This window comes from Pristiophorus japonicus, chromosome 13, assembly GCF_044704955.1.
Source record: "Pristiophorus japonicus isolate sPriJap1 chromosome 13, sPriJap1.hap1, whole genome shotgun sequence".
In the NCBI taxonomy this organism is placed as follows: Eukaryota; Metazoa; Chordata; class Chondrichthyes; family Pristiophoridae; genus Pristiophorus; species Pristiophorus japonicus.
Window position 1 is genome coordinate 51,561,999 of NC_091989.1, and position 26,712 is coordinate 51,588,710.

Consider the following 26,712-nt stretch of genomic DNA (forward strand, 5'->3'; position numbering starts at 1 on the left):
GGAGTACAAAGTACAAAAAGTGTGTGTATATAGGAGGGAGAGAGAAGAAATTAGCATATCCTGAGGCTGCAGGGTGACTTGGACGGGTTGGGTGGGTGGGCAGGCGCGTGGCAGATGCAATATAATGTGGATAAATGTGAAGTTATCCACTTTGGGGGCAAAAACACGAAGGCAGAATATTATCTGAATGGCGGCAGATTAGGAAAAGGGGAGGTGCAACGAGACCTGGGTGTCATGGTTCATCAGTCGTTGAAAGTTGACATGCAGATACAGCAGGCGGCGAAGGCGGCAAATGATATGTTGGCCTTCATAGCTAGGGGATTTGAGTATAGGAGCAGGAAGGTCTTACTGCAGTTGTACAGGGCCTTGGTGAGGCCTTACCTGGAATATTGTGTTCAGTTTTGGTCTCCTAATCTGAGGAAGGACGTTCTTGCTATTGAGGGAGTGCAGCGAAGGTTCACCAGACGGATTCCCGGGATGGCAGGACTGACATATGAGGAGAGACTGGATCGACTGGGCCTTTATTCACTGGAGTTTAGAAGGGTGAGAGGGGATCTCATAGAAACGTATAAGATTCTGACGGGACTGGACAGGTTAGATGCGGGAAGAATATTCCCGATGTTGGGGAAGTCCAGAACCAGGGGACATAGTCTTAGGATAAGGGGTAGGCCATTTAGGACTGAGTTGAGGAAAAACTTCTTCAGAGTTGTTAACCTGTGGAATTCCCTACCGCAGAGTTGCTGATGCCAGTTCATTGGATATATTCAAGAGGGAGTTAAATATGGCCCTTACGGCTAAAGGGATCAAGGGGTATGGAGAGAAAGCAGGAAAGGGGCACCGAGGGAATGATCAGCCACGATCTTATTGAATGGCGGTGCAGGCTCAAAGGGCCGAATGGCTTACTTCTGCACCTATTTTCTATGTTATGTTTCTAAGCTTACTTACTTGGCTTCTTCCAAAAGGTCCCCAATACTGTCAAGTGGTTCAGTAGCAGGATTTTCAGAAAGTAGAGTTTGTATGCCATTAATTTTTTCCTGCACAGCTTTAACAGTTTCTTTGTAAGGACCAACAATTCCACTGGCTTTGACTGCATCGGCCTGTGCTACAAGTTGTTTGCTTCGAGTAGTCAGCTCTTCAATTTCTTTATCCCAGAGACTGAAGCATGCATGGCACGGATCACAATGAGGGAATGTACCAGAGTACCCTCGAGCACATTTATCACAATGTTCACCTACAATCCCTTCCCGACAGATGCAGTGGCTAGTTGTCCGGTTACACTGCCGTGTCTCAATGCCAAGTTCATTACAATCACATTCTAAAAAAAACAGAAGAAAATTCTGTTGTGATTATATAAAAAGGAAAACCAGAAAGAGTTAAGCACATTAACATGAAGATACCCACCCAGATGTACAGTTGAATCCCCATATAGCCAAGTCGAAGGACTAGCCCAAACATTTGATATACTGAAACATTAGTACACTGAGGTTTCTGCTCATTGCCCAGTCCCACTGACTAGCCAATCTTCTGCTGGTCCAAACTGCTACTGCTGACAGACCTGCATTGTGAAAATTAGCCTCTCTCATATAATATAAATAGTCCGAAAATCTTCTTTATTATGGTTCAGTGTGTGACCAGGCGTCAGAACAAGTATTGCTCTCTAGACTGCTGAGTTTTTTCTAATTGGCAGGCCTGATCTCACAGAAGAGTTGGTTTCAGTGCTCTTCACTATAGGTGGAAAGCCAAGAAGCAGCACACTAGCACTGTCAGTAAGGCAAGAGGCACACACACCATTTATACCGCGAGTTGGCCCAGCTTACACCGTGCTGACAGCAATTAGTAGCAACATTGCAGAGCACAAGAATGCCCAATGAGCGGCACTGGGGAAAAAAGCAAGGTAATGCAACAAAGTAGAATCAAAAATTCAATGCGATTTTATGCAGGGCAAAGTATTTATTTATCAAGATATTGGATCTACAAGACTTGACTATATTTTTTTATTTCATTTCAAAATGTCAACTGATGAAGTTTCAAAAGTAGGATTTAGAAATACTGGGCTCAAGTTTCGGCCCGAGTTGCTCCTATTTTTTTGGAGCAACTAGTTTAGAATGGAGTATCTTAGGGCCCCAAGTTTCCACATGATTTGCGCCTGATTTTTTAGGAGCAACTGGTGGAGAACGGACTATCTTAGAAATCGCAATTCTCCACATTTTTTTTTCTGCAGTTCTAGTGAGGTAGAACAGTTCTACTTTGGAACAGAATTTTTTCTTCAAAAGGGGGCGTGTCCGGCCACTGACGCCTGATTTGAAAGTTTCCACAGTGAAAACGTACTCCAAACTAAAGTAGAATGGAGCCAGTGAAGATTTTTGTAGAACTGAAAAAACCTGGTCTACACATTAAAAAATCAGGCGCAGGTTACAAATTAGGCGTCCAGAACGAGGTGAGGGGGGAGGGAACTCATTAAATTCTACAATAAATCCTTATTTATACTTCTACAAATATTATACAAATAAATCCAACCTGAATAAACATTTATAAGCCAAGAAAAGATTAAATAAACCATCTTCCTACCTGTGTGAAAGTGCTTCAGGCACGGAGAATTCTGCAGCCGTTCGTGCCGCTGAGCGGGAGGGAGAGGGAGAGGGAGAGGGAGAGAGAGAGGGGGGAGGTCAGGTCGGATCGGATCCAGTCCGGGAGCGGGAGTCGGGTCCAGTGGGGGGGGGGAGCGCGGGTCGGGTCGGGTCAGTTGGGGGGGGGGGGGGGGGGGGGGGGAGGGGGGGCGGGAGCGCGGGTCGGGTCTCGGCGGGGGAGCGGGTGTGGGTGTCGGGTCTGGTCCGGAGGCAGGGGGGGAGCGGGTGTCGGGTCTGGTCGGGGGCGGGGGGAGCAGGAGCTGGCCGTGGGAGGAGCCTTATTCACGCAGCCCCAGTGAGGCCATTCGGCCAGGGCTAGGGGCTGCGTGCTTTGGGCCCTTCCCACACAGTTCGGCGCCTGGAGCTACTGCACTTGCGTGCCCACTGTAGCGCGCATGTGCAGAGGTCCCGGCACTGTTTTCAGCGCAGGGACCTGGCTCCGCCCCCCCCACAGCTCGTGCTGGCTGCGCCGAGGGCCAGAGGACCTGCAAGTAGGTGGAGAATACCGAGGATTTTTTTAGGCGCCGTTTTAGGCGCGAAAAACAGGCGCCCAGCTCGGAGGGGCACCCGTTTTTTTTCTTGTGGAAACTTGGGCCCATAGAAATTGCAATTCTCGGCATTTAGTTTGCACCAGTTCTAGTGAGTTAGAATAGTTCTATTTTAGAACAGATTTTTTTTTTTCCAAAAGGGAGCGTGTCCAGCCGCTTACGCCTGTTTTGCAAGTTTAGGCAGCGAAAACTTACTCCAAACTAACTTAGAATGGAGTACGTGTAGATTTTAGTACACTCAGAAAAACCTTGCCTACACTTAGAAATCAGGCGTAGGGAACGAGAGATGGGGGGTTTTACAAACATTAAACACTTCACTTACAAATAAAGAGCCATCATCCATAATAATTAATGATAAATAAATCAATAAATCAACCAAAAAAAAAATTGTAAAACATTTTAAAAATCACAATAAATAAAAAAATTATTTCTACTCACCTACTGCAGCACCGGGGAGAAGGGGGGGTGGAGAGAGGAGAAGAGAAAAGAGGGGAGGAAGAGAAGAGAAGAGAAAAGAGGGGAGGAAGAGAAGAGAAGAGAAAAGAGGGGAGGAAGAGAAGAGAAGAGAAAAGAGGGGAGGAAGAGAAGAGAAGAGAAAAGAGGGGAGGAAGAGAAGAGAAGAGAAAAGAGGGGAGGAAGAGAAGAGAAGAGAAAAGAGGGGAGGAAGAGAAGAGAAGAGAAAAGAGGGGAGGAAGAGAAGAGAAGAGAAAAGAGGGGAGGAAGAGAAGAGAAGAGAAAAGAGGGGAGGAAGAGAAGAGAAGAGAAAAGAGGGGAGGAAGAGAAGAGAAGAGAAAAGAGGGGAGGAAGAGAAGAGAAGAGAAAAGAGGGGAGGAAGAGAAGAGAAGAGAAAAGAGGGGAGGAAGAGAAGAGAAGAGAAAAGAGGGGAGGAAGAGAAGAGAAGAGAAAAGAGGGGAGGAAGAGAAGAGAAGAGAAAAGAGGGGAGGAAGAGAAGAGAAGAGAAAAGAGGGGAGGAAGAGAAGAGAAGAGAAAAGAGGGGAGGAAGAGAAGAGAAGAGAAAAGAGGGGAGGAAGAGAAGAGAAGAGAAAAGAGGGGAGGAAGAGAAAAAGAGAAAAGAGGGGAGGAAGAGGAGAAGAGAAAAGAGGGGAGGAAGAGGAGAAGAGAAAAGAGGGGAGGAAGAGGAGAAGAGAAAAGAGGGGAGGAAAGGAGAAGAGAAAAGAGGGGAGGAAGAGGAGAAGAGAAAAGAGGGGAGGAAGAGGAGAAGAGAAAAGAGGGGAGGAAGAGGAGAAGAGAAAAGAGGGGAGGAAGAGGAGAAGAGAAAAGAGGGGAGGAAGAGGAGAAGAGAAAAGAGGGGAGGAAGAGGAGAAGAAAAAAGAGGGGAGGAAGAGGAGAAGAGAAAAGAGGGGAGGAAGAGGAGAAGAGAAAAGAGGGGAGGAAGAGGAGAAGAGAAAAGAGGGGAGGAAGAGGAGAAGAGAAAAGAGGGGAGGAAGAGGAGAAGAGAAAAGAGGGGAGGAAGAGGAGAAGAGAAAAGAGGGGAGGGAGAGAAGAGAAGGCGAGGGAGAAGAGAAGGGGAGGGAGAGAAGAGAAGGGGAGGGAGAAGAGAAGGGGGGGAGAAGAGAAGGGGGGGGAGAAGAGAAGGGGGGGGAAGAGAAGAGAAGGGGGGGGAGGAAGAGAAGAGAAGGGGGTGAGAAAATGAATGGAGGCGGGGGGAGATGAAGAACTGGGGGGTGGAGGAGAGAAGAGAAGATGACGGGGGGCGGGGGGAAGAAGATGAAGAAGTCGGGCCCCGCCGAGGACTTCGGGCGGGGTCCACACACAGCAGATGCCGGGCGGGCGGGCCCCGCCACTGACGAGGTAAGCGGTGTCAGGCCACTCGGCCGGGGATAAGGGCGACAGCCCTTCAGCTAGGGATAGGGTCGTCGCCCGGAGACAGCACGCGCGCAGCTGCCAGCACTGTTTTAGGCGCAGGGCTGTAGTTCCGCCCCCAGCAGCTTCTGCCGCACAGCACCGAGCTGGAAATGAGCCTACAGATATTGGAGAATCGCGAGGTAAGTATTCGGCGCAATTTTTGTTCTACAAATTAGGCGGGCCTCTCCGATATGCGCCGTTCTCGCGGGGGTCCGAAACTTGAGCCCACTGTATTGTTGATAAATTGTCATTAATTTACCAACATGAACAAATTATTTTGTATAGGAAATAGAAATTTGTTAAATATATTAATGATAGTCCATTTAAATTACTGAACTGAAATTAATTTCTGTAGCGCCAGGAATCCAGGATTAAAATGCCCACAAATATCTCACTTATTTACATCCCACATCCAAAATACAGGTGTTTTTTTCTATTTCAATTCAAATTTAATCTTAATTAGGAGCCAGTTTAAACCGGTGCTGTTCTGCATTTAATTCAGGCTAATTTTAAACAGAGCCTATGAAAGGACTAGACTACATGTCAACTGTAAAGCCAATTAGTTACTGTCTCCATGCTCAGGCTGGGAATAGGTACAGCACTGGCACTTCACACAGGCTCCTGGTCAAAGTTAATGCTCTGATTAAAAATGACTGTAGCCTTTGGCTTAAAAAATAACCTTAATAATCATACTTAATCTTGGACTCCAACCAGGGGGTAAAAATTCCACTGCACTGCTCATAGCACATAAACTAAACGTGCACTCCTAGTCTGCAATTTTGCATTGATTTATTCACGACAAGAGCACCCAATTTTGCAACATGTACCCCTGCTGGTCCATGCCAGAAGCAGCAGTGGAAATTCTAAACTCCCAACAGCAATTACATTCCGATTGACCACAACCTGCACAATTCTCTCAGTAAACAATTAGTCTCTGACCTCTCCCACTGTTTCATCATCATAGGCAGTCCCTCAGGATCGAGGAAGACTTGCTTCCACTCTTAGCATGAGTTCTTAGGTGGCTGGACAGTCCAATACGAGAACCACAGTTTCTGTCACAGGTGGCACAGATAGTCATTGAAGGAAGCCTGGTTTGCCGCACGCTCCTTCTGCTGCCTGCGCTTGATTTCTGCATGCTCTCGGCGACGAGACTCGAGGAGCTCAGCGCCCTTCCGAATGCACTTCCTCCACTTAGGGCGGTCTATGGCCAAGGACTCCCAGGTGTCAGTGGGGATGTCGCACTTTATCAATGAGGCTTTGAGGGTGTCCTTGTAACGTTTCCTCTGCCTGCCTTTGGCTCATTTGCCGTGGACGAGTTCCGAGTAGAACGCTTGCTTTGGAAGTCTCGTGTCTGGCATGCGAACTACGTGGCCTAGCCAGTGGAGCTGATCAAGTGTGGTCAGTGCTTCAATGCTGGGGATGTTGGCCTGGACATGGCGCTAATGTTTGTGCGTCTGTCCTCCCAGGGGATTTGCAGGATCCTGCGGAGACATCGCTGGTGGTATTTCTTCAGCGACTTGGTGTCTACTGTACATGGTCCACATCTCTGAGCCATACAGGAGAGTGGGTATTACTACGGCCCTGTAGACCATGACCTTGATGACAGTTTTGAGGGACTGATCTTCAAACACTTTTCCTCAGACAGCCGAAGGCTGCACTGGCACACTGGAGGCAGTGTTGGATCTCATCATCAATGCCTGTTCTTGTTGTTAGGAGGCTCCAGAGATAGGGGAAGTGGTCCACATTGTCCAGGGCCACGCCGTGGATTTTGATGTTTGGGGGGCAATGCTGTGCGGCGAGGACAGGCTGGTATAGGACCTTTGTCTTACTAATGTTTAGTGTAAGGCCTATGCTTTCATACGCCTTGGTAAATACGTCGACTATGTCCTGGAGTGCAGCCTATGTTTGTACACTGGAGACGGTAGCTTGACGACAGCTCGACGAGAGGTTGGAATGATCTTGGACCTGGCCTGGAGACGGCAAAGGTTTAACAGCTTCCCATTGGTTCTGTAGTTTAGCTCCACTCCAGCGGGGAGCTTATCAACTGTGTGGTGGAACATGGCAGCGAGGAAGATTGAGAAGAGGATTGGGGCAATGACACAGCCCTGCTTGACCCCGGTCCAGACATGAATTGGGTCTGTGATGGATCCGTTGGTAAGGATCACGGCTTGCATGTCGTCGTGGAGCAGGCAGAGTATGGTGACGTACCGTTGGGGACATCCGAAACAGAGTAGGATGCTCCATAGACCCTCGCGGTTGACAGTGTCAAAGGCCTTTGTAAGGTCGAAGGCGGCCAGGTATAAGGGCTGGCGCTGTTCCCTGCATTTTTCCTGCAACTGTAGCGCTGCAAAAATCATGTCCGTTGTGCCCCGGAGGGGATGAAATCCACACTGCGACTCCGGGAGGAAGTTTGGGACCCAGAACATCAGGACCCTCATGGACAACCCCAACAGCGACAGACCGGAACACCGCACCGCCATGATTGCCCGGGAAATTAGACGCTTTGATATCGACATCGCAGCCCTAAGCGAGACCCGGCAGGCAGGGGAAGGCCAGCTCAAGGAACAAGGTGGAGGTTATACCTTCTTCTGGAAAGGGAAACCAGAGGCAGTATGCTTCCTCCACAGAGTCGGCTTCGCCATCAAAAACGAGCTGGTCGACCACCTCAAAGACTCCCCCCGCGGGACTAACGAACGCCTCATGTCGCTTCGACTCACCCTATCCCAGAACCAGTGCGCTACAGTCATCAATGCTTACGCCCCAACACTCGATGCAACAGATGAGGCAAAAGAGGGTTTTTACTCCAACCCCGAAAAATCCCTGACCTGCGTCCCTGCGGGTGACAAACTGATCCTCCTCGGCGACTTCAACGCCAGAGTCGGCAGGGACACAGACCTCTGGGGAGGCGTGATTGGCAGAGAGGGAGTAGGGAAAGCCAACTTCAGCGGTACCCTACTCCTGACAAAATGTCTAGAGCATGAACTTGTCATCACCAACACCTTGTTCCACCAGAGAGACAAATACAAGGCACCGTGGCAACACCCTCGCTCCAAGCACTGGCACCTGCTCGACTATGTCATCGTCCGAGCCAGCAATCGCAAAGATGTGCACAGCACCCGTGCCATGACAGGAGCTGACGACTGCTGGACGGACCACCGCTTAATCAGATCCATCATTGACATCCCACTGTTTACTTAACAATTAGACACCACCATCATAGCAGAATATATTGGCATAAGATGGTATATCATTCAACTTCCTACGAGCATCAAGACGGCTCCCTAGCTGTTCATAGAAATTTGCATTCACACTAATTATACAATTTTTGTATTAAAATACTTTTTTTTTTAAAAGTAGTTTTGGTTTTCTGGGTACTAGATGGGATAATGTTAACTCATCTATGTATCATTGACGTAAAAGAATTAAACAGCTGCCAAATCATGTTTCCCGTTTCTCCTCTCCATTAGATAAATAAATGCTATGGTTACTTGATTTAAATTCATTTCTGTAGTATTGATTTGGAAACCTGCAATGGTCGGTTTAGATGTCAGTAAAGCATTAATGAAGGAGTGCATTAGTAAAAGCAGTCACAGCATAATTAACACAACAATGTTTCTTGAGGGTCTGACATTTGGTGAATCATGAGTGTCAAATCAACCTACAAGAAACATTAAACACCTTAAAATTAAATTCCAACGCGATACCAAATTAATGATATTCCAAAACATCTCCCCTTTCTGTCTCCCGTAATAACAGCAGATACATGAACCATAAAAGCTCATTTACAGTAGTTTCCTGTCAGCGAAGGCTTCAAAAAATTACACATAAACAATGACGGAATTATAAAGATCAGTGCAATCAATAGTTTTTATGATGAAGTTCAATGGTTACAGAACTACAAACTGACAGGATAATAGAAAAGAAGTTGCACACCTTGGATGCTTTTACACTGCTTTGAACCAACACTAAATTTGTAGTGTAAATCCAGAATCATTGCCTGCTCTGACACCAGAGCAAAGCGAAGCAAGATTCTCTGGAATCGCGCGGAGGGTAAATTCAATGTGGTATCAAATTTGATCAATTGGCCAATTTTCAAACCTACCTGGTGTTAAATTAAATGCCGAGAGAGCAGGGATTCACCCCTCCTCACGCTCTACTGTTAAGTTTCTAAATGCTGGAACAGAGCTCTGTCCATGTGTACAACTCTTCTGGGCAGTATGCATAGAATTTCAGCCTGACCAGAAGCTAAACTCAAGCTACTGGTCCCAAACCAGCAACAGCTATTTAAATGCACCCAAAACTGCTTTGCTGTAATTTAGGGGTATAATCTCACTCCTGCCACCCCAAATTTGAATTTGGATCTTTGCTAGATTCTGGATTTCTTCTCATTAGAGTTTGGAGGCGCCAACGAAAACAATGGCACTGTGGCTAAAATTGTTGCACTTGTTTGCGGATCAAAAACAGCTCAACATCAGAAACTTCAATTTCACATTACCTTCCCTTTAAACACTAGCACTTTAAAATCTATTACTTTAATACTCTAGTCTAATAATGTCCGTCAACCCTCATTGTGATTATTTTTCCATTTTCCACATCAGTTATTATGTAGTCAGAGTAAGAATGCCACTCTAGTGCAAAATGCTGAGAGTCCATGCCCACTAGGGAAATGGATTTAGACTGGCCAAACTAATTTCATACAGGACTTTCATGCTATCCATTTGGGCTGAATGTGAGCTTGCCTCCCAGAGATGAAATCCTAGCATATAACCCATTGCACCATCAAGTCCCTCACAATGTATTCATTTCTGTTAAATTAATGTTAGTTACATAATAACAAAACATTAACATATTTATATTCCACACTGCACACATTATGTTGCATGATTTAACTTGCTGCATTGATTCTATGCCACTATTCAAACAGCAATATCTCGCGATCCTAGCCAATATCCCTTACTCAAAAAGTATCAAACCAAAAATCATATTATAGCTGTTTGTGAGATCTTACTGTGCACAAATATTTGTTGCATTGACCTACTTAACAGCACCTGCACTTCAAAATAATTAATTTTGTGTGAAATGCTTTCATACATTTCTAAGAGTCAATAAAAGCACCATAAAAATGCCAGTCTTTTCCATTTGGAATTCCGTCGCTCCCCCCACCCCACCCCTTTTTCCTGTGACTAGCTCAAAGCCCACGATTACTACAAGATGGGAATGATTATGCATAGCACTAAATGATTCACTATAAAAGAAAGTTCCACCAATGTTATCCCCTAACTGGGTCAATATTTGTTTCCTTCGAAAATGTTAACAAGTTTTCTTTTATGGAGAAATTGGGGAATAAAGGCAAAACAAGAATTAATCATAAATGTTATGTGGATGCATTTTATTGTACTTCTCATTTTAATTAGAATGGACAAAAACCTGACAGGATGCTGAACAGATTTTCTAAGAAAAGGAGCTAGTATGTATGTTAATTATTTCAGTAATGCCTAAAGCACAAACAGATCCCAATTATAATTTTAATTTCCTGTTGATTAATATAATTTGAAATTACAATCATTTACAGATCCAGTGCAATCCTCAAGAAACCTTGACCATAATTACTTTTTCCCCTTACCAGTCCTTTTGACCAATTTGGTAATTTGATCACATGTCTGACATGGTGGTGGGTGGTGAGACGTCTTGTAATTTAATAAGGATCTTCTACTCTAGTTTGACCTCGGGTGATGAGTCAATCTCCAAATGAGTGGGACAGGATGTCACCAAACAGGAAATTATTGACCTCAAAAGACTGCTGCTTAACAATGGGAATCAGACAGATGAACAAAGGAAGAAATTTACAGTCTGGGAGGAGGTGTTCACATAGTTATACCAAGTTTACGCAAATCATTACCATCATGTTGTGGCATTTTGTCTCGTAGAACAGACCCTCAAAGTGCAACATATCAAAGGTCTCTGCAGGATATCACATCTGACTGTGACATGCTAACAATTTAACAAACTTTACAAAAGCTCCTATATCACACTGTGGGCCATTTGAAATCACCACAAAGTCACTGCAATAAAACTCTTAAAATGTGACCGAACTTACAACTGCTCATGGTAAGTTTCTGTCGTCAAGGCGCCCGCCCAGCAGCATGTAGCCAGCTACAAATAGGGGTGGGGTGAGGTGGCCACTCAGCTTCAAGCAGCCACATTTGTAAGCCAAGCACCTGCCCATTGGGAAAGGGAAAAAAAGTCACAAAGGAGTGACTGACTTGAGGTACAAGTGCTTGGAAGTAGGCAACACACACATCATCTCTACAAATATTAACATTGGGAATTGACAGGAAAAGATAGGAACATAGTTAAATTTAAAGAAGGAGTTTAAAAAAAAGTCAATACTTTCAAAATATGGTTGAGGTTCATTATAAACACAGAAAGTTATTTTTGCTAACAAACACAATTAAGTAACAAATGAAATAATCAAAGTTTTTTAATAACCCCCATCAGAGCCACTCGGGATTGTTTACTTTCAATATTTTGACATGCCTGTAGTGGAAACTTCAAGGTAGGTTGAAAGCCAGATGTGTGTTTGACCACAGAATGATCTCTACCATCTGTAATGGTATTCAGTGACAGTAGGTGGATGGGGATGGTATGGGAGGGTATTGAGTTTCTCAAAACAATTATATATTGTCTAAAAATGCTCAAGTTTTCATTAAAAAGGTCTATACTTCCTTGCAATCAAATCCTGCATGTTCATACACAATTTACAGATTTTGATCTCCGACCCCCGAATATATGATTGAAGTGCCTGAAAAATTTACTGCAGTTACAATTTTCTACAAAGACCAAATTCAAAATTATCTCATCCCTCAAAACTGTCCCTTGGGACTGTCTAAAATACATCCTGTAAAAACATTTCAAAAATTTGCCAAGTAGTTTTTTTTCTAATGCTAAACCAGACAACTGTCAGACATATCTATCCCTGACGTGCCCGGCATGAAAAACATTTTCAGTTGTACATGCTAAACTCAATATTGAATAAAGATAGTATAAAAAAGGGCAATTTGCTCGTTGACAAATTAACCGCTCCATTTAAGTGGGTTCTCAAGGATGGTTTGAATGGAGTTGCTACTTTATATGGTTATTCTTCAGCAGCATCGCAACAAATCCATTAGTGAAATAGCATGTGGAGTACTTTAAACAAAATTAACCATAAATATTGATTGTTTAAATCATTTTGCACAAAGTCATAATGCTATTTTGTTTTAAACCTATCTTGTTTATAGCAAGAAAAGGAAGTTGGATTGGTTTCAAAAATTAACTGCCATTCCTTGCAACTGCAAATTCCAAAATCAGTAGCGGCACAAACCAGATTCTCCTTAGGAGGTAGCAGTTCCTGTGTCAGTATAAACTGGTAGCAGAATCAACCCCATTCCTTACTCGAATGATGCACTCCTCCAGTGGGCCGGATAATGAAACGGCATTTTGGCTCATAAAACTTCTCTGTCCGCAGACTGGTTATTTTCTTTGCCCAAATTTTTTTTTTTTTTTTTGAAATTCGTAGCCAATCGTTCCAATTCTTTGTCAAATCACAAACGCCAGAGGTCACCTTGGGCCCATTCAAGGATCACACTGCGCCAATGCTCTTAGCCAAAAGGCCTAGAGCCACTGCACCGTTCCTGGAAGTACTGCAATACCAGGTTCGTGCCATGGAGGTGGATGGGTCAGGTCCCCCACACACCTCCGTGGAGGTGGATGGGTCAAGCCACCCCACCCACCTCCTCTTTGCCCAAATGTCACTAGACTCAATAAGTTCATGTGACCCGATACTGCAGTCAGCAGCTGCAGTTGGTCATGAAATAGTGCTGCAGTGCACTACTATCGGTCTGTGTCTCGGTTACAGGTTGAGAATCATTGCCACATTAATGGAGATAGAGCTTGTCCATTGTGCTCAGCAGGCATAAAATCCCTCCAAAATTTATAATGATTAAGAAGCAATTTTTGTTAATGAGTGTGTGAGCTCTGTCTCATTAACATGAAACTGACTTAACTTGAGGAGATCAAGGGGGCAGATAGATTAGGGAAACAAAGCAAGAAAGAATAAGGTGCGTCTTCTTCACAGAATCTATAGCCTGTTTTAAATTCACTGCCATGTTGTACTAAGTATATGAAGTTCTGCCCTATGACAACCTCTGAACCACGATGAGTCTTGTCATCTTTTTTCAGTTACTGTTTTATTCTATTTCTAGGTTTAGAAGATTTGGCTATTATCCCAGTGTAACCAATAGTAAACTAATGCGATTAAGCATCTGGTATATTTGTATCTATCCATAGTATGTTCCTTTTCCAATGGCCAATTATTGGATTTAACAGCAAATACAAATGATGAACTTCATAACTCATGTTCCTCTAACAAATTTTGGCTTAAAGTTTGGGTTGGCAATATAGGGCATTCCAAATAAATCTTCCTCGACTCTGCGTCATGATAAGTACTACTGTGTGTACATAGTAACAAGTATTAACTCAGTATATAACATTGAGACTCAATCTAATTTTTGCAAATTTCAACAGGAAATCCCCAGAACTCTGGTGCAAACAGCTGTCTGGATTGAAGCACATGTTTGATTTTAAAGCCATATCAAAAGTTTAAGAAAATTAAAGTTGCACATTTTTCTAGCTCTGTAACTAACTCGCTTTAAGCTCAATTTCATGTTAGCATCTAGAAACCCAATGAGCCTCCAGTGTATAAACATAACCATATGCACAAGTAACTTGTTCAAACATTACTGGCTTGTTTGTATTGAATAAAATGCTCTACTCAGAAAGCTACTACATGTTGGTCATTAATAATGTAAAAAGATAAAGGAGAAATGCTAAGATTTTGCAGTGCACCACAGAATGCAGAGAAGTTATTTATTGGCAAAGAGGATACAAATATTGAGACAACACCAGAATTGATATTCACCCAGTCGGAAAAAGGAACATGAATTGTAAACAGCAAATGTTCATGTGCTGTAGTCATCTTGGTAATCTGGACCTCAATTTCTCTCAACCTTTCCTGAAGGCACCTAACTATTTGAAGGATATTTCCATTATGTGCAGTTGGTTCTCTGGCCATTGCTCATGACTCAGTCTGGAAGCTGATCACTTGTGGGCTAATTGACTGTGGTGAGCCCAACACTTCCACATGCATACTTTCCAATAGGGAATTGCAAGATAGTGATGAGCATAGGAATTCTGGTCGACATTTATCAAACTGAAACATTCAGAGTTAAATTGTGCAGCCCATTCAGTGGATTTCATGTTTGGCAAGAACAATATGTAGTGTAATTTGTTCCATTACAAGATTCCAATATACCCTTACAGATGGGACACGTCTATCCATTTCCTGTTACACATTTTACCAATCAGCTAATCAGATGCTGCACAATTTACAGTTCTAGTGTGCAAACAGGATATTCAGCTAATTGTTACTGGACAACATTTGACACCATTTTTGCTCCTAAAAAATAAACAACCTCAATGGAATGAAAATGATCACTTTCACCTTTCAGGTCCATGTTAGATGGATTGTACACAAGCATACAAAAAACAGGAAATGGCATGGACCTAAAGAGAGGAGAAGTCTTTCAAGAATTGGCTTAGCACTGTCTATCTCAGAAAAAAAGATCACTCCTTCCCATCGTAAAAGTTATTATCGTCAACTTCAGGTGTAGAACTAAAAATTCTATTCCACAGCTGGCGTTGTACATTCTACTTAGGCCAATATCTTTGAGAGGAAAGAAAATAACATAAGAACATAAGAATTAGCAACAGGAGTAGCCCCTCGAGCCTGCTCCGCCATTCAAAAAGATCATGGCTGATCTGGCCATGGACTCAGCTCCACTTACCTGCCCGCTCCCCATAACCCTTAATTCCCTTATTGGTTAAAAATCTATCTATCTGTGATTTGAATACATTCAATGAGCTAGCCTCAACTGCTTCTCTGGGCAGAGAATTCCACAGATTCACAACCCTCTGCTGTCGTTTAAAATTTTAGGAAAACAATTTCTGCACAGCTGGTAACATATGGCCTGGCAGCAGTTCACTTGTTTGCTCTCTGTTATGGGACTTAAACAAGGAAATATATTTTAGAAAGTCAATGCAGTAAAAAATACTTTCTCCTTACATTGGGCGTACCATCTTCCAACTACATCACACTTTGTGCCACCACTAAGCATTTCTCCTGGTCCGCAGACTGACTTGCCAGAGAGACAGACTCATCATGCTCCTCAGATTGGACAGCAGGGGGAGGGAGGGGGGGGGGGGGGGGAAAGAGGGGGGGGGGCAGTAAAACAAGGAGATTTGAAGCTGCATTACACCTTTTTTGCTTTTTAATTAACTGAACAGATTTCACTTTTTTGATAGGTGAGGAAAGTAAGTTAAATGATTAATTCTATACATTTTGAAGAAATGCCAGGAAAAAAAAAGTTCATTGCCCAAATGTTATTTGCACAATTGAACCGGACCATACAACTTTCAGACTGGGAGAGCAGGCCTACTTCTGAAAGTGACCCGATTAAATTAATTCTGCAGTCACAGCTGGGCAAATGCCAGAAAACATCCTTCATTACAGACTAACTGATTATTTTTGGATATTATGTGACATAGAATTTTGCAACACATTTGGCCCACTGTGCCTGCACCCACTCTTTCCCCATAGCCTTGCAAATTTTTCCTGCACCATGTAACTAACAAAATGCAGTCAAAAATAACAGCAAACAAAGCACGGGGGAACATTTCTAGAGGGATAGAATTGAAAAATAGTGACGTTCAGTTAAACTTGTATAGAACCTTGATTAGACCACACAGAGTACTGTGAACAGTTCTGGTCTCCATATTATAAAAAGGGCATAGAGGCACTAGAGGTGCAAAAAAGATTTACTAGAATGATACCAGAACTGAGAGGTTATCAGAAAATATTCAACAGGCTTGGGCTCTTTTCTCTCGAAAAGAAAATACTGAAGGGTGACCTGATATGGTCATTTAGATTATGAACGGGTTTGATAGGACAGACAGATAGAAGATGTTTCCACTTGCCCAGAACTAGGGGCCTTAAATATAAGATAGTCACTAATAAATCCAGTAGGGGATTCAGGCAAAACCTCTTTACCCAGAATATGGAACTTGCTACAAGGAGTAGTTGAGACGAATAGCATAGATGCATTTATGCATTTAAGGTGAAGCTAGATAAGCACATGAGGGAGAAAGGAATAGAAGGATACGTTGATGGGATTAGATGGAGAAGGGTAAGCAGAGGTTCATGTGTGCTGTAAATACTTTGCAATATTACTTTGTAACAAGGCTGTTAATTAGTCAGCTCACTTCCAGAAGTAGGCCTGCTCTCCTAGTACAACAGTTGTATGGTCAGGTTCAGTTGTACAAATAAAATGTTCCTTATGTGGTTATTAGGATCACTCAAAGCGTGGAGAAATGTTGCTGTGGTGAACAAGTTGCAAATTTCCCACAATCTAACATATTATTTTGCTACAGTTCATATCTGAATTCTGAAATTGGTCAGGAGGGGCAGACTCAAACAAGGGCTGCTGGAACATTATGATTCATGTCAAAGCAACACAGGGACTGCAAGGAGTACAAAATCAAATAACCCCTTAAGGGCACTGATCATTAATGACAATTACATTCGTGCCCATTAGCATCTACCAAATTACTTACCGTTTCTTTTCTTAATGCAATAATAAAGAAATTGTATGTTTGCCTTAGCTTTAGAAAAAAATTCTTCGTTCGATACACCACAAATTTGATGAAAGTACTATCTTGGCACATGCCCGCAGTTAATCTAGTGCACAGATAAATAGTGTAATTGTTAAACATATTTCATCCTCAATTCCGAAGGACTGCCCAAGAAGAGAAGAAACATATGACTCACACATCTATATGGGAAGATTATTAAAACGGTATAGCTTTTGGTCCTAAAGAGCATAGCCCACTTAGAAACAGATGTGAAACCTACTCCAGTCACAGCCTTATTGACAGCTGATTTCAATAACCAAAAAACTAGCATGCCGATTCTAAAATGGAAATCAGTCTAATGATACAGGTTATTGAAATAAAACCATATCCTATGCAGGGATGATTGACAACTTGCTGGCTGATCATTTACAAATTCCGTCTTTATGACAGGTATTTATTTCCTTTTGATTAATAATCCTGTAAGAGGGTACTTAAAAAAAATATTAAAAATCGATTTTACATCTGCGCTGCACAGCTACTGACTGCCTAATCTAGTGTTTCATGATAGAAGAGACTAGTTTCAACTCTAGCCTGAATATCTTCAGGCCTTGGTGCAGAATACAGGCTCGTATGGAGCATAAACACCTGCATAGACCAGTTGGGCCAAATGGCCGGTTTCTGTGCTGTAAATTCTATATAATTCTATAATCGAGCAGACAAAAACAGGTGGGCGTATGAAATGGGGCAGGACCTAGTAACACTGGGGCTAAAGATACGACTGCGGAGATTTCTTCTATCTGCCTCCTTGAAGCCCGACATATGAAAAGGAGTCATCCAGCAGAATTCCCACTAGCCCCGTCTCCTGAACAATCCAATGTACTATACAGTGGGAAAATACCTTTATATGGCAGAAGTGGAGCCCACAAGATTGTCTTCATGAGCATTCATGGCCTGGAACACGACGACTTGAGTTGTGGCCATTGTGAAATTGAACTTCTTACAAAGATGGACAATTTCAAATCTGCTCAGTGATTTTGTTGACCTCACCAAACAGGTGCCTATCTGTATTATGCAAATTGCCTGATCACAGATACTACAGCAGTGTCAGTCACCTGGATAAAAGGCAGGACATGATTACAACTTGCTATAAGTTATGGCTATGAAGCAGGTTTGTGGATTTTAGGTCCCACTATGGCTACTGATAGGTGTATGGTTTTTTATCAGGATTTAAAAAAGCATGATTGAAATGTAAATTAGGAAGCTACAGTTTGAGAGTTAGTTCGTGGATCTAAAAATGTATAGTTCCCAATATCTGAAGAAATCACTTAAAATCCTGTAAATTTAAGCTACTTACATGTCAAATGCAATTCATCTGTTAACAGTTCTGTAGTGTAGAAATTAACACCTTCAGTATTGAGTGAGGTATGTATGTAAACATTGTAACTGTATAAGACTTGCCACCAGAGGGCACAACTGTTGGAGGCCAAGGGTCACCTGCACACCTCGTGCAAGGGAGTATAAAAGGTTGCCTGCCATGCTGCTTAGGCACTCTGGAGTTGTATTAAAGAGATTAAGGTCACATCAGTTTTAGCTCACAGTATTAAAGTCTTGTGGAGTTCTTCCATACTTAACAGAAGGCAAAGGTTTTCAAACTGGAGTCTGCGAGGAGATCCTTGGGGCTTTGTGAGGTCTGATTTCTGTTTGTCCAGGCATACTCTGAACAGTTTAGCTCGCAAATTCTGCATTCAATATTCTTCTGTATGTGTTGCAACTTACTAGCAAATCATTTCTCCTACTGTATAGCAAAAACATTTGCAGCAACGAGAACGATTTCCTTGTCATCTCCAAAGCATCTCCTAAATCTAGAGACATCCAGATGATATTACTAGCAATTGTACCAGTGCTGTGCACGGCATGATCTAGTCTAGGTAATAAGCATCTTGTCAATTTTACAATAAAATGTCAAAGTTAGATATATATGTTGCCACTACTCTTCAAGTAAAACTACTTTGGAACATGTAAGGTACGCTGCACTTCAATTTTTCCTTGATCATATTAGATATGGAAACTTGAAACAATATCAGAGCAGAGTAAAAAGAATGCAGCACAAAGAAACAAAAGCTCTTTGATTTCTTAACGGTAAAATTTGAAAAATCACATAGCCTACCGGAGTGTAATGTAAACACAGTTGTGCTGTGAGAAAATGGTCAGTGCTTCAATTACATGAATCTCTTGCGGGTTTAAAAAAAAGTAAACTGAGGTAGCCAATTATCAAATTAAATTTAGTCTACATTTGAACGTTGTCCAATGTGTCCTGCCATTAATCCCATAAAGCGACAGATAGAAGAGTTACTAGTATTTCCTGAACCAACATAAGCCTGGAGTTTTTAATCATCATCAGCAACATTAGGTAAACTCCAATGTTTCGTGCAGTTACTTACTCAGACATTCCACATCAGGATCTCCCCAGAAAAATTCTTGGCAGTCACTGCAAGTTTGCCCTCCAAATCCAGCCATGCACTGACACTGTCCTGTGAACTGGAAAACATACAGCAGCTTACATTATATCCTTTTGACATTCATTACTCTCATCAATTTGCAATCGAGGAAAACAAAAGGTAAACTGACTCAAAAACAACTGCAAACTACAAAATATGCCAAACATTCAAGCTGAGAAAAGTACTTCCACTGCTATGGTCTCTGTGAATTAACAATTTTATGTCACTTAATATCAAAGCTATAGCCAACTTTCATGCAATGGATTCATATCCACTAGACAAGACTCCCAAACTTACTTAAGACAGAACTCCTTATCCCCAAAGAAAATTACTCCCTGCCTAGACGTGGTTTCTCTCTAGTATCTCATTCTAGTGGGTGCTATTCACGTCTGAGCCTTGGCAGTGAATGGATTAGGCAGGCCACGATTACAGTGCAGGGAAGGGGTGAAAAGGAACGAGAAAGAAGAGGAAAGGGATGGAATCACAGCAAAGCCCTATCCTATGCACCCCCCCCACACAATTCACTTCCTCAGTGATCCAGAAACCGGATCCTTGGCCGATTGCCCTCGTGTACTACTACTACAGCTGAGATCAGATAACTCTGCCCAAACCTGGGTTAAAATTTGCTTCGCACTCCTGTACTGTATGGCTTCAGATACTCACTGGATAAAATTGCTGAAACATAGAAAATAGGTGCAGGAGGAGGCCATTCGGCCCTTCGAGCCTGCACCACCATTCAATAAGATCAAAGCTGATCATTCACCTCAGCACCCCTTTCCTGCTTTCTCTCCACAGAAAATGTTAGTCATATAATCCTGAGATTAATTTTATTTATTCATTCTTAGGATGCGAATGATACCAACAAGGATGTATTTACTACCCGTCTTTAGTTACCCTGGTAGTGAGTCTTCTTACAGGTGAGTAGTTTGTTAGGGAGCATTTAAGAATCAACTACTGGAGTTACATGCAAGCCAGATCAGGTAGAGGAGGCAGGTTACCTTCTCTGAAGGACATTAGTGAACCAGTTGGGTTTTTACAACAATCCGGCAGCATCATGGTCAATATCTCCCCCGTACCCCATTCCCGTGCTAGCCTATAAATTACCAAATGTATTGAATTAAATTTCACAACTTTCCAGAGGATTCTGAACTCACTCTGGGTTGCTAACCTATCATAGGCAGTCCCTCGAAATCGAGGAAGACTTGCTTCCACTCTAAAAAAGTGAGTTCTCAGGTGGCTGTGCAGTCCAATGCGGGAATTACAGTCACTGTCACAGGTGGGCAGACAGTGGTTGAAGGAAAGGGTGAGTGGGTGGGAAGCCTGGGTTGCCGCGCGCTCCTTCCGCTTGATTTCTGCATGCTCTCGGCAACATGACTCGAGATGCTCAGCGCCCTCCCGGCGGGTAAGTGGAGCTGAGTCCACGGCCAGATCAGTCATGATCTTGTTGAATGGCGGAGCAGGCTCGAGGGGCTAGATGGCCTACTCCTGTTCCTAATTCTTATGTTCTTATGCTTTTCCTCCACTTTGAGCGGTTTTGAGCCAGGGATTCCCAGATGCTGGTGGGGATGTTGCACTTTATCAAGGAGGCTTTGAGGCAGCACTGGTGGTACTTCTCCAGCGCTTTGAGATGCATATAGTCCATGTCTCTGAGCCATATAGGAGGGTGGGTATTACTACTGCCCTGTAGATCATAAACTTGGTGCCAGATTTGAGGTCCTGTCTACAAACACACTCTTCCTTAGGTAACCGAAGGCTGTGCTGGCACACTGGAGCCAGTGTTGAACCTCGTCATCGATGTCTGCCCTTGCTGATAGTAGGCTCCCGAGGTATGGAAAATGGTCCACGTTGTCCAAGGCCGCTCCGTGGATTTTGATGACCGGGGGTGGGGGAGGGCAGTGCTGTGTGGCAGGGTCAGGTTGGTGGAGGACCTTTTTCTTATGGATGTTTAGTGTAAGGCCCATGCTTTCGTACGCCTCGGTGAAGGTGTTGACGATGGCTTGCAGTTCGGCCTCAGTGTACGCAGACACAAGCATCGTCCGCGTACTGTAGTTCGATGACAGAGGATGGGACAACCTTGGATCTAGCCTGCTGCTGGCCAAGAACGGAGAGGCACTCATTAAGGACACTGAGGCAGTCAGGGCCTGCTGGAAGGAGCACTTCGAAGATCTCCTTAACCGAGACTCTGCCTTCAAGACGAGTATCCTCGACTCCAACCCGCAGCATGCTACCCGCCACCATCTCAGCAAAACCCCAGCCCTGCACGAAGTAGAAAAGGCCATCAGTCAGCTCAAGAACATGGCATCAGGAGCAGATGGAATCCCCGCTGAGGCACTAAAGTATGGCGGAGAAGCACTATTGGCACGAATGCATGACCTCAGCTCTCTGGAAGGAGAACATGCCAGGAGATCTGAGAGATGCCATAATCGTGACCATCTTCAAAAAAGGCTACAAGTACGACTGCGGCAACTACAGAGGAATCTCCCTGCTGTCGGCCACTGGGAAAGTCAAGTGCTAACCTATAACCACTAAACTACCACATAGATGTGAACCACTAGGCCAGTGGTAACCCCATTGTCCCAAACCAATCTCCTCACTTTGACACATTAGATAACTATAGTTTCGTACTACCCTGCAGGGCTTCAAGCAACATGAGCTCATAATGGGAACTTGGGCACAGAGGCCAGTGCATCAGATTTATGGGCTGCATGGTTTTCTGTCTATTCATTTTAATGAATGGAAAATCATGCCGAACACACACTGGGTGCCCAGTCCTCTGTCAGAATTCCCAGTGTGTGTTCCTGTTGAGTTGGGAGTGCTAAGTCAAATTTACTGCTATATTCTAATTGTAAGGCTAATGAATCACAACACTACATTCATTCAATAAATACACACATCACTATAAATACAAAATGATCAGGTTGCACTGCAAGGCCAAACTTTAAAATATTTACCAAAAAAAAATTATTACTCATTAGAATTACTATGGTGTCAAGAGCAATGAGAGTGTTTGTCATCATGAAACATCATAAAATAGTTAAAAATTTCAACCAAATGTTTTAGGTCCACCCGAGAAACAATTTTGCAGGCATTTTCTCACCTCATTACAAGATGATGCACGTGAGTGGACTTCATTACAATTGCAGAGCTCACAACCTGCTCCGCTTGCTAGGTTCCAGGTATTAAGTCCACAGCGATCACACGTTAGACCAATCACATTGGGAAGACAAGGACACTGACCACTGGTTTGGTTGCAGTGGCATTCATTAGAAGAGGAGCACTGGGCCTGTACTGTGCCCAAGTAATTACAGACACACACTAAAAAATAAAAACATATATATTCATCTTTCATATTGTACATTATGAACTATACATCTGAACTATTCCAAAATGCAAAATTACTCTGCAGAACAAATTATAGATACTCAAAAAGAACAAAAGTGCTTTTATTAATATTCATTATTTGGCTTAATGAAAACTTTCAAAACAAATGAAGAACATTAATTTGTTGTTCAAGTGATAGCACTCTCGTCTTAGCTACAGAAGGCTGTATAAAGGTTGAAGCCCTATTCCAGGACTTGCGAATGTAATCTAGGCTGACATTCAGTACAGTTGAGTGAGGTGTGCCTTTCCCACAGGATATTAAACAGACTCTGTTCAAGTGTTCAGGTAGATGTTAAATAACATGGCATTCTCCTAGCCATCATCCCTCCCTCAACCGCTAATAAAAACAAATTAGCTGGTTATTCAACTGATCTTATGTTCAAATTGGCTGTCATGTTTACTTACTTAAAATGACTATACTTCAAAAGTAGTTCATTTGATGTGAAATTCTTCCTTGTAAACTAACATAATTAAAAGGCAAACAACAAAGAACCATGGCTGCTATGCGCCAGATCATGAAGAACTAATTTAAGAGAGGAAGTCATCGTTAACACGGGTCTACCCCTGCTCCTATTTCAAATACTAGCTTCTACTGTGCAAAGTCTAGGACAGTTTATATGAAGCACAATTTGTACTTTAGACTAATTAAACTGGCTCATAAAAACAATAGTTTACAAATACTTCCGTGACCCCCCACCTCACTACGTTTACAACCTCTTCCAACTCTACTTCCCAACTCACGCCCTCAGGGCTTCCAACTCTGGCCTAATGTGTCCCCTCCCCGTCTTTTCCAGCATTAATAGCAGAGCCTATAGCCATCAGTGCTGTGTCTGTGCTCTACAATTTTTTTCCACCTTGCTATGTCTCACATCACAAGATATTAAAATCTAAGACCATTTAGCCTATTTTAGTCCACCTTTCCAGAATGACCGACATTCCCCCTATTGCCAGGTGGACTGCTCTCATCTTTCCTGCTCCTATATGTTCCCATGTATTGTAAATAATTCCAGGATTTTACCCTTCACTACTCTACCAGAGTGTGTCGACCACGTTTCTTCAAAAGCGTCCTCAAGACCAATCTTTTCAACCACGCATTTGGAATCTCCTTTAACTCCTGATCAGTATCCCTGTTCTCTCATCCCCTTTTTGCACAACACTCTAGGATATTTTGGTATATTAAAGAAACTATTAAATTGCAAGTTGATGAGGCTTTAAGGCATATACCTAAATCACTCCAAAATGCATTATTCTTCATCACAATGTCATATGCATGGTCATTCAATGCATTTTATGAAGTTTGTAACATGGGACCTGGACTAGCTTAGTTATGCACCACTGCTTGGAGGTAAACCAGAAAAAAAAGCAACAAGGAACACTGGTTTCCACCAGATTGGGGTCAGAGTCGGATTTCAGCTCAATTTACAAGTCTTACAGGTTCTTGATGTGTGACTGAGCTACCAGGAAAGACAATGCTGTTACAGATGAAAAGTGTGGAACTTGTAAAAAAAATTAATGGAGAGTTTCTGCTGGAGAATTACAAATGAAAAGCAACATATTGTGGAAAATATTAATTACTGGCCATTTATTCGTGTAAAGGAAGAAGCAAAGAACTACCCAATAATTAATATTTTCCACAATATGTGGCTTTTCATCTATATTTGACTAGTTAAACAAAAGCAAACAAGGACAAATGAACTGGCGTTAAGTGCTGCAGAAGTGTCAATAAGAAAGCCATGAAGCAAAACTGCAAGTGGCCAAGAATCCTTTGTTAATTACTTTACCATTCTGTTCTGATGCTAAAATCAGTGTTCCCTGGGGCTTGTGAAACCACAGGGGACAAACATGTTGACCCGGTGATAAAGTGCAACAATTAATGTTTGCAAATCTGATCTCGGGGGGGGCGGGGGGGAGGGCTACGAAATGCATTCATTGTCCATCTTCATTCCCTTTGGGAACTCAAAATTTAATTCATCCAGGATAATTAAAATATCACTGAACAAATCAAGGAGGAAAAACAATAAGAGAATTAGAAAGATAAAAGTCACAGGAATTCACCAACACGTCAATACTCAGTCCTGTCTCTCTTTAGAACATTTTCAGATTATGCATTTTTAAAATTATACGGTATGGCTTCATTCTTATTCAAGTTTGTCATTAAAAAAAAAACTGCTAATTTGTCCCAATTGTTGTCGATCAGGACAGGGAGACGGCGTCATGCTGTTTACTTCACAAGACTGCCTCCAATGAGAAGTGCAGTGTTGCAGATAACCTCGTGAACGAAGGCCATCACAAACACCAAAACAGCATGTAGTTTTGCTCTGCGCTCAAGAGGTTATCAATGGCAAAAGTGCACGGCTGTCCCCAGCGGTGCTTGTTGTTGGGACCACCATTTAGGTTCTGGCAACAAGCAGGCTGCGATCTTAGCACATTATATGGCAATGCTATTTCCAGATTGCTAGTTTTTATACAGATCGCTAAACTGTCATTTTGGTCATGGCCTTTGCCAAACAACTTTGATCAACAACTCTGATCTTGTACAAATTGCACATGCACAAATTTGCAACTTTTTAAACTGTAAATATGCAAATCCTGCACACGTGCTGTTGTCCCAGAATCTTCACCATAGTATATAAAAAGGGTAAATTTAGCACAAATGGAACTGGCACATTTTACAGGTCCATAATATAAACAGGGGACAAAAAGCACAAGAGCCTGCATTAGACTGGGATGGATGACAGTACACACCACAAAAAGATCAGAACACATTGGGATCATTTAAAAAAGGATGTAATTCAGCTGAGATAATAAAGCAAAATAATTATTTCATAATTCTTAATTTCAAATATAGTTTAAAAACTTGTCCAGCATATCTTACTTATGCAGTTCTGTTGCAGTGCATTGCCATAATAGCCAGGCTTGCAGAGGTTGCAGCTTTCACCCTCAGTATGATACAGACATTTTAGGCACTCTCCAGTCTGCTTGTTACATGATTCTGGGTCAGTCATATCGATGTTGTTGCTGCACTGGCACTCCTGACAATGTCCTCTAGTCTCATTAGGATTACCATAAAACCCAGATGCACATTCATCACACCTAGCACCTGTCAGAGAAAACATTAAAGCTTTTTAAACAAAAATCTTTTGAGTAATGACAGCTGGCATGATTATATAGAAATTACAACAGTGGTTGATGTTAATCCTCCACATGAGCAGTATTCCTATTCTCACGTGTCCTGTTTGTTATATCTCTTTATACCCTCTTTCCTTTACCCACCTATCCAACCGATTCTTAAAAGTTGACATGGTCTCTGCTTCGATCACTAACTCTGGTAATGCATTCCACACCCTCACATCCTTCTGTATGAACAAAAACTTTCTCCTGCTCTCTGTACTAAATCTTTTACATTTAGTCTTGTATCTACGTCCCCTTAAATTAGGCCCCTCAACCACCAACCCTTGCCCCACCCCCAAATCCCCAGAAATGTTGGCACAGACATCCTACACTGGCAGTATTTCCTGCCAGAGAGAAAATGGGAGTTATAATTAAGGTCTGAAGTTATTAAAGTCAGTATTAAAGTCAGCTTTAATTACGTACCTCCATTGGGGAGGCGGCACAGGCACAATGGGCCAAATTGGCCTCCTTTTGTACCAACATTTCTATGGTTCTATAATTATGGCCAGTTACAAAAACAATGTTATTTGTTTGTGTACATTTTATGGCAGTTCAATTTCTCCAGCTTTGGATAGACCTCCTGTCAAAAACACTTAATTATTGCCTATACTATCAAACTTTTGGTTTTCAATTATAATCCACTGAACATTAGACTGGGAATAACTGTGCTATAAAGCTTCAAGTAAAATCAATCTTTGGTTCATCGTCTTTACATACCTGTATATCCATCGTGACAGAGACATACGATATTTCGGGAATAAGGATCCTGATAACAGCCAGTGGCAAACTGCCGCCCACTATCTGGACCATCTGGACAAGGGCATGGGCGACAGTGATCACCTGATCCAAGTACAGGGTCTCCGTAATAACCCGACAGGCAGCTACAAGAGAAAC

The 26,712-nt window shown here is 42.7% G+C and overlaps 1 protein-coding gene across 1 annotated transcript in view; it reads right to left on the reverse strand.

The window, feature by feature from the left end:
• lamb1a (laminin, beta 1a) overlaps positions 1 to 26,712 on the reverse strand; it is a 103,788-nt gene that overhangs the window by 24,965 nt on the left and 52,111 nt on the right. Inside the window, exons 20-24 of the mRNA XM_070897468.1 lie at positions 26,536 to 26,699; positions 25,523 to 25,747; positions 22,364 to 22,581; positions 19,210 to 19,306; positions 946 to 1,315 (exon numbers count right to left, since the gene is read on the reverse strand). Coding sequence (XP_070753569.1) covers positions 946 to 1,315; positions 19,210 to 19,306; positions 22,364 to 22,581; positions 25,523 to 25,747; positions 26,536 to 26,699 — 1,074 coding nt within the window. The remainder of the gene's footprint in view (positions 1 to 945; positions 1,316 to 19,209; positions 19,307 to 22,363; positions 22,582 to 25,522; positions 25,748 to 26,535; positions 26,700 to 26,712) is intronic.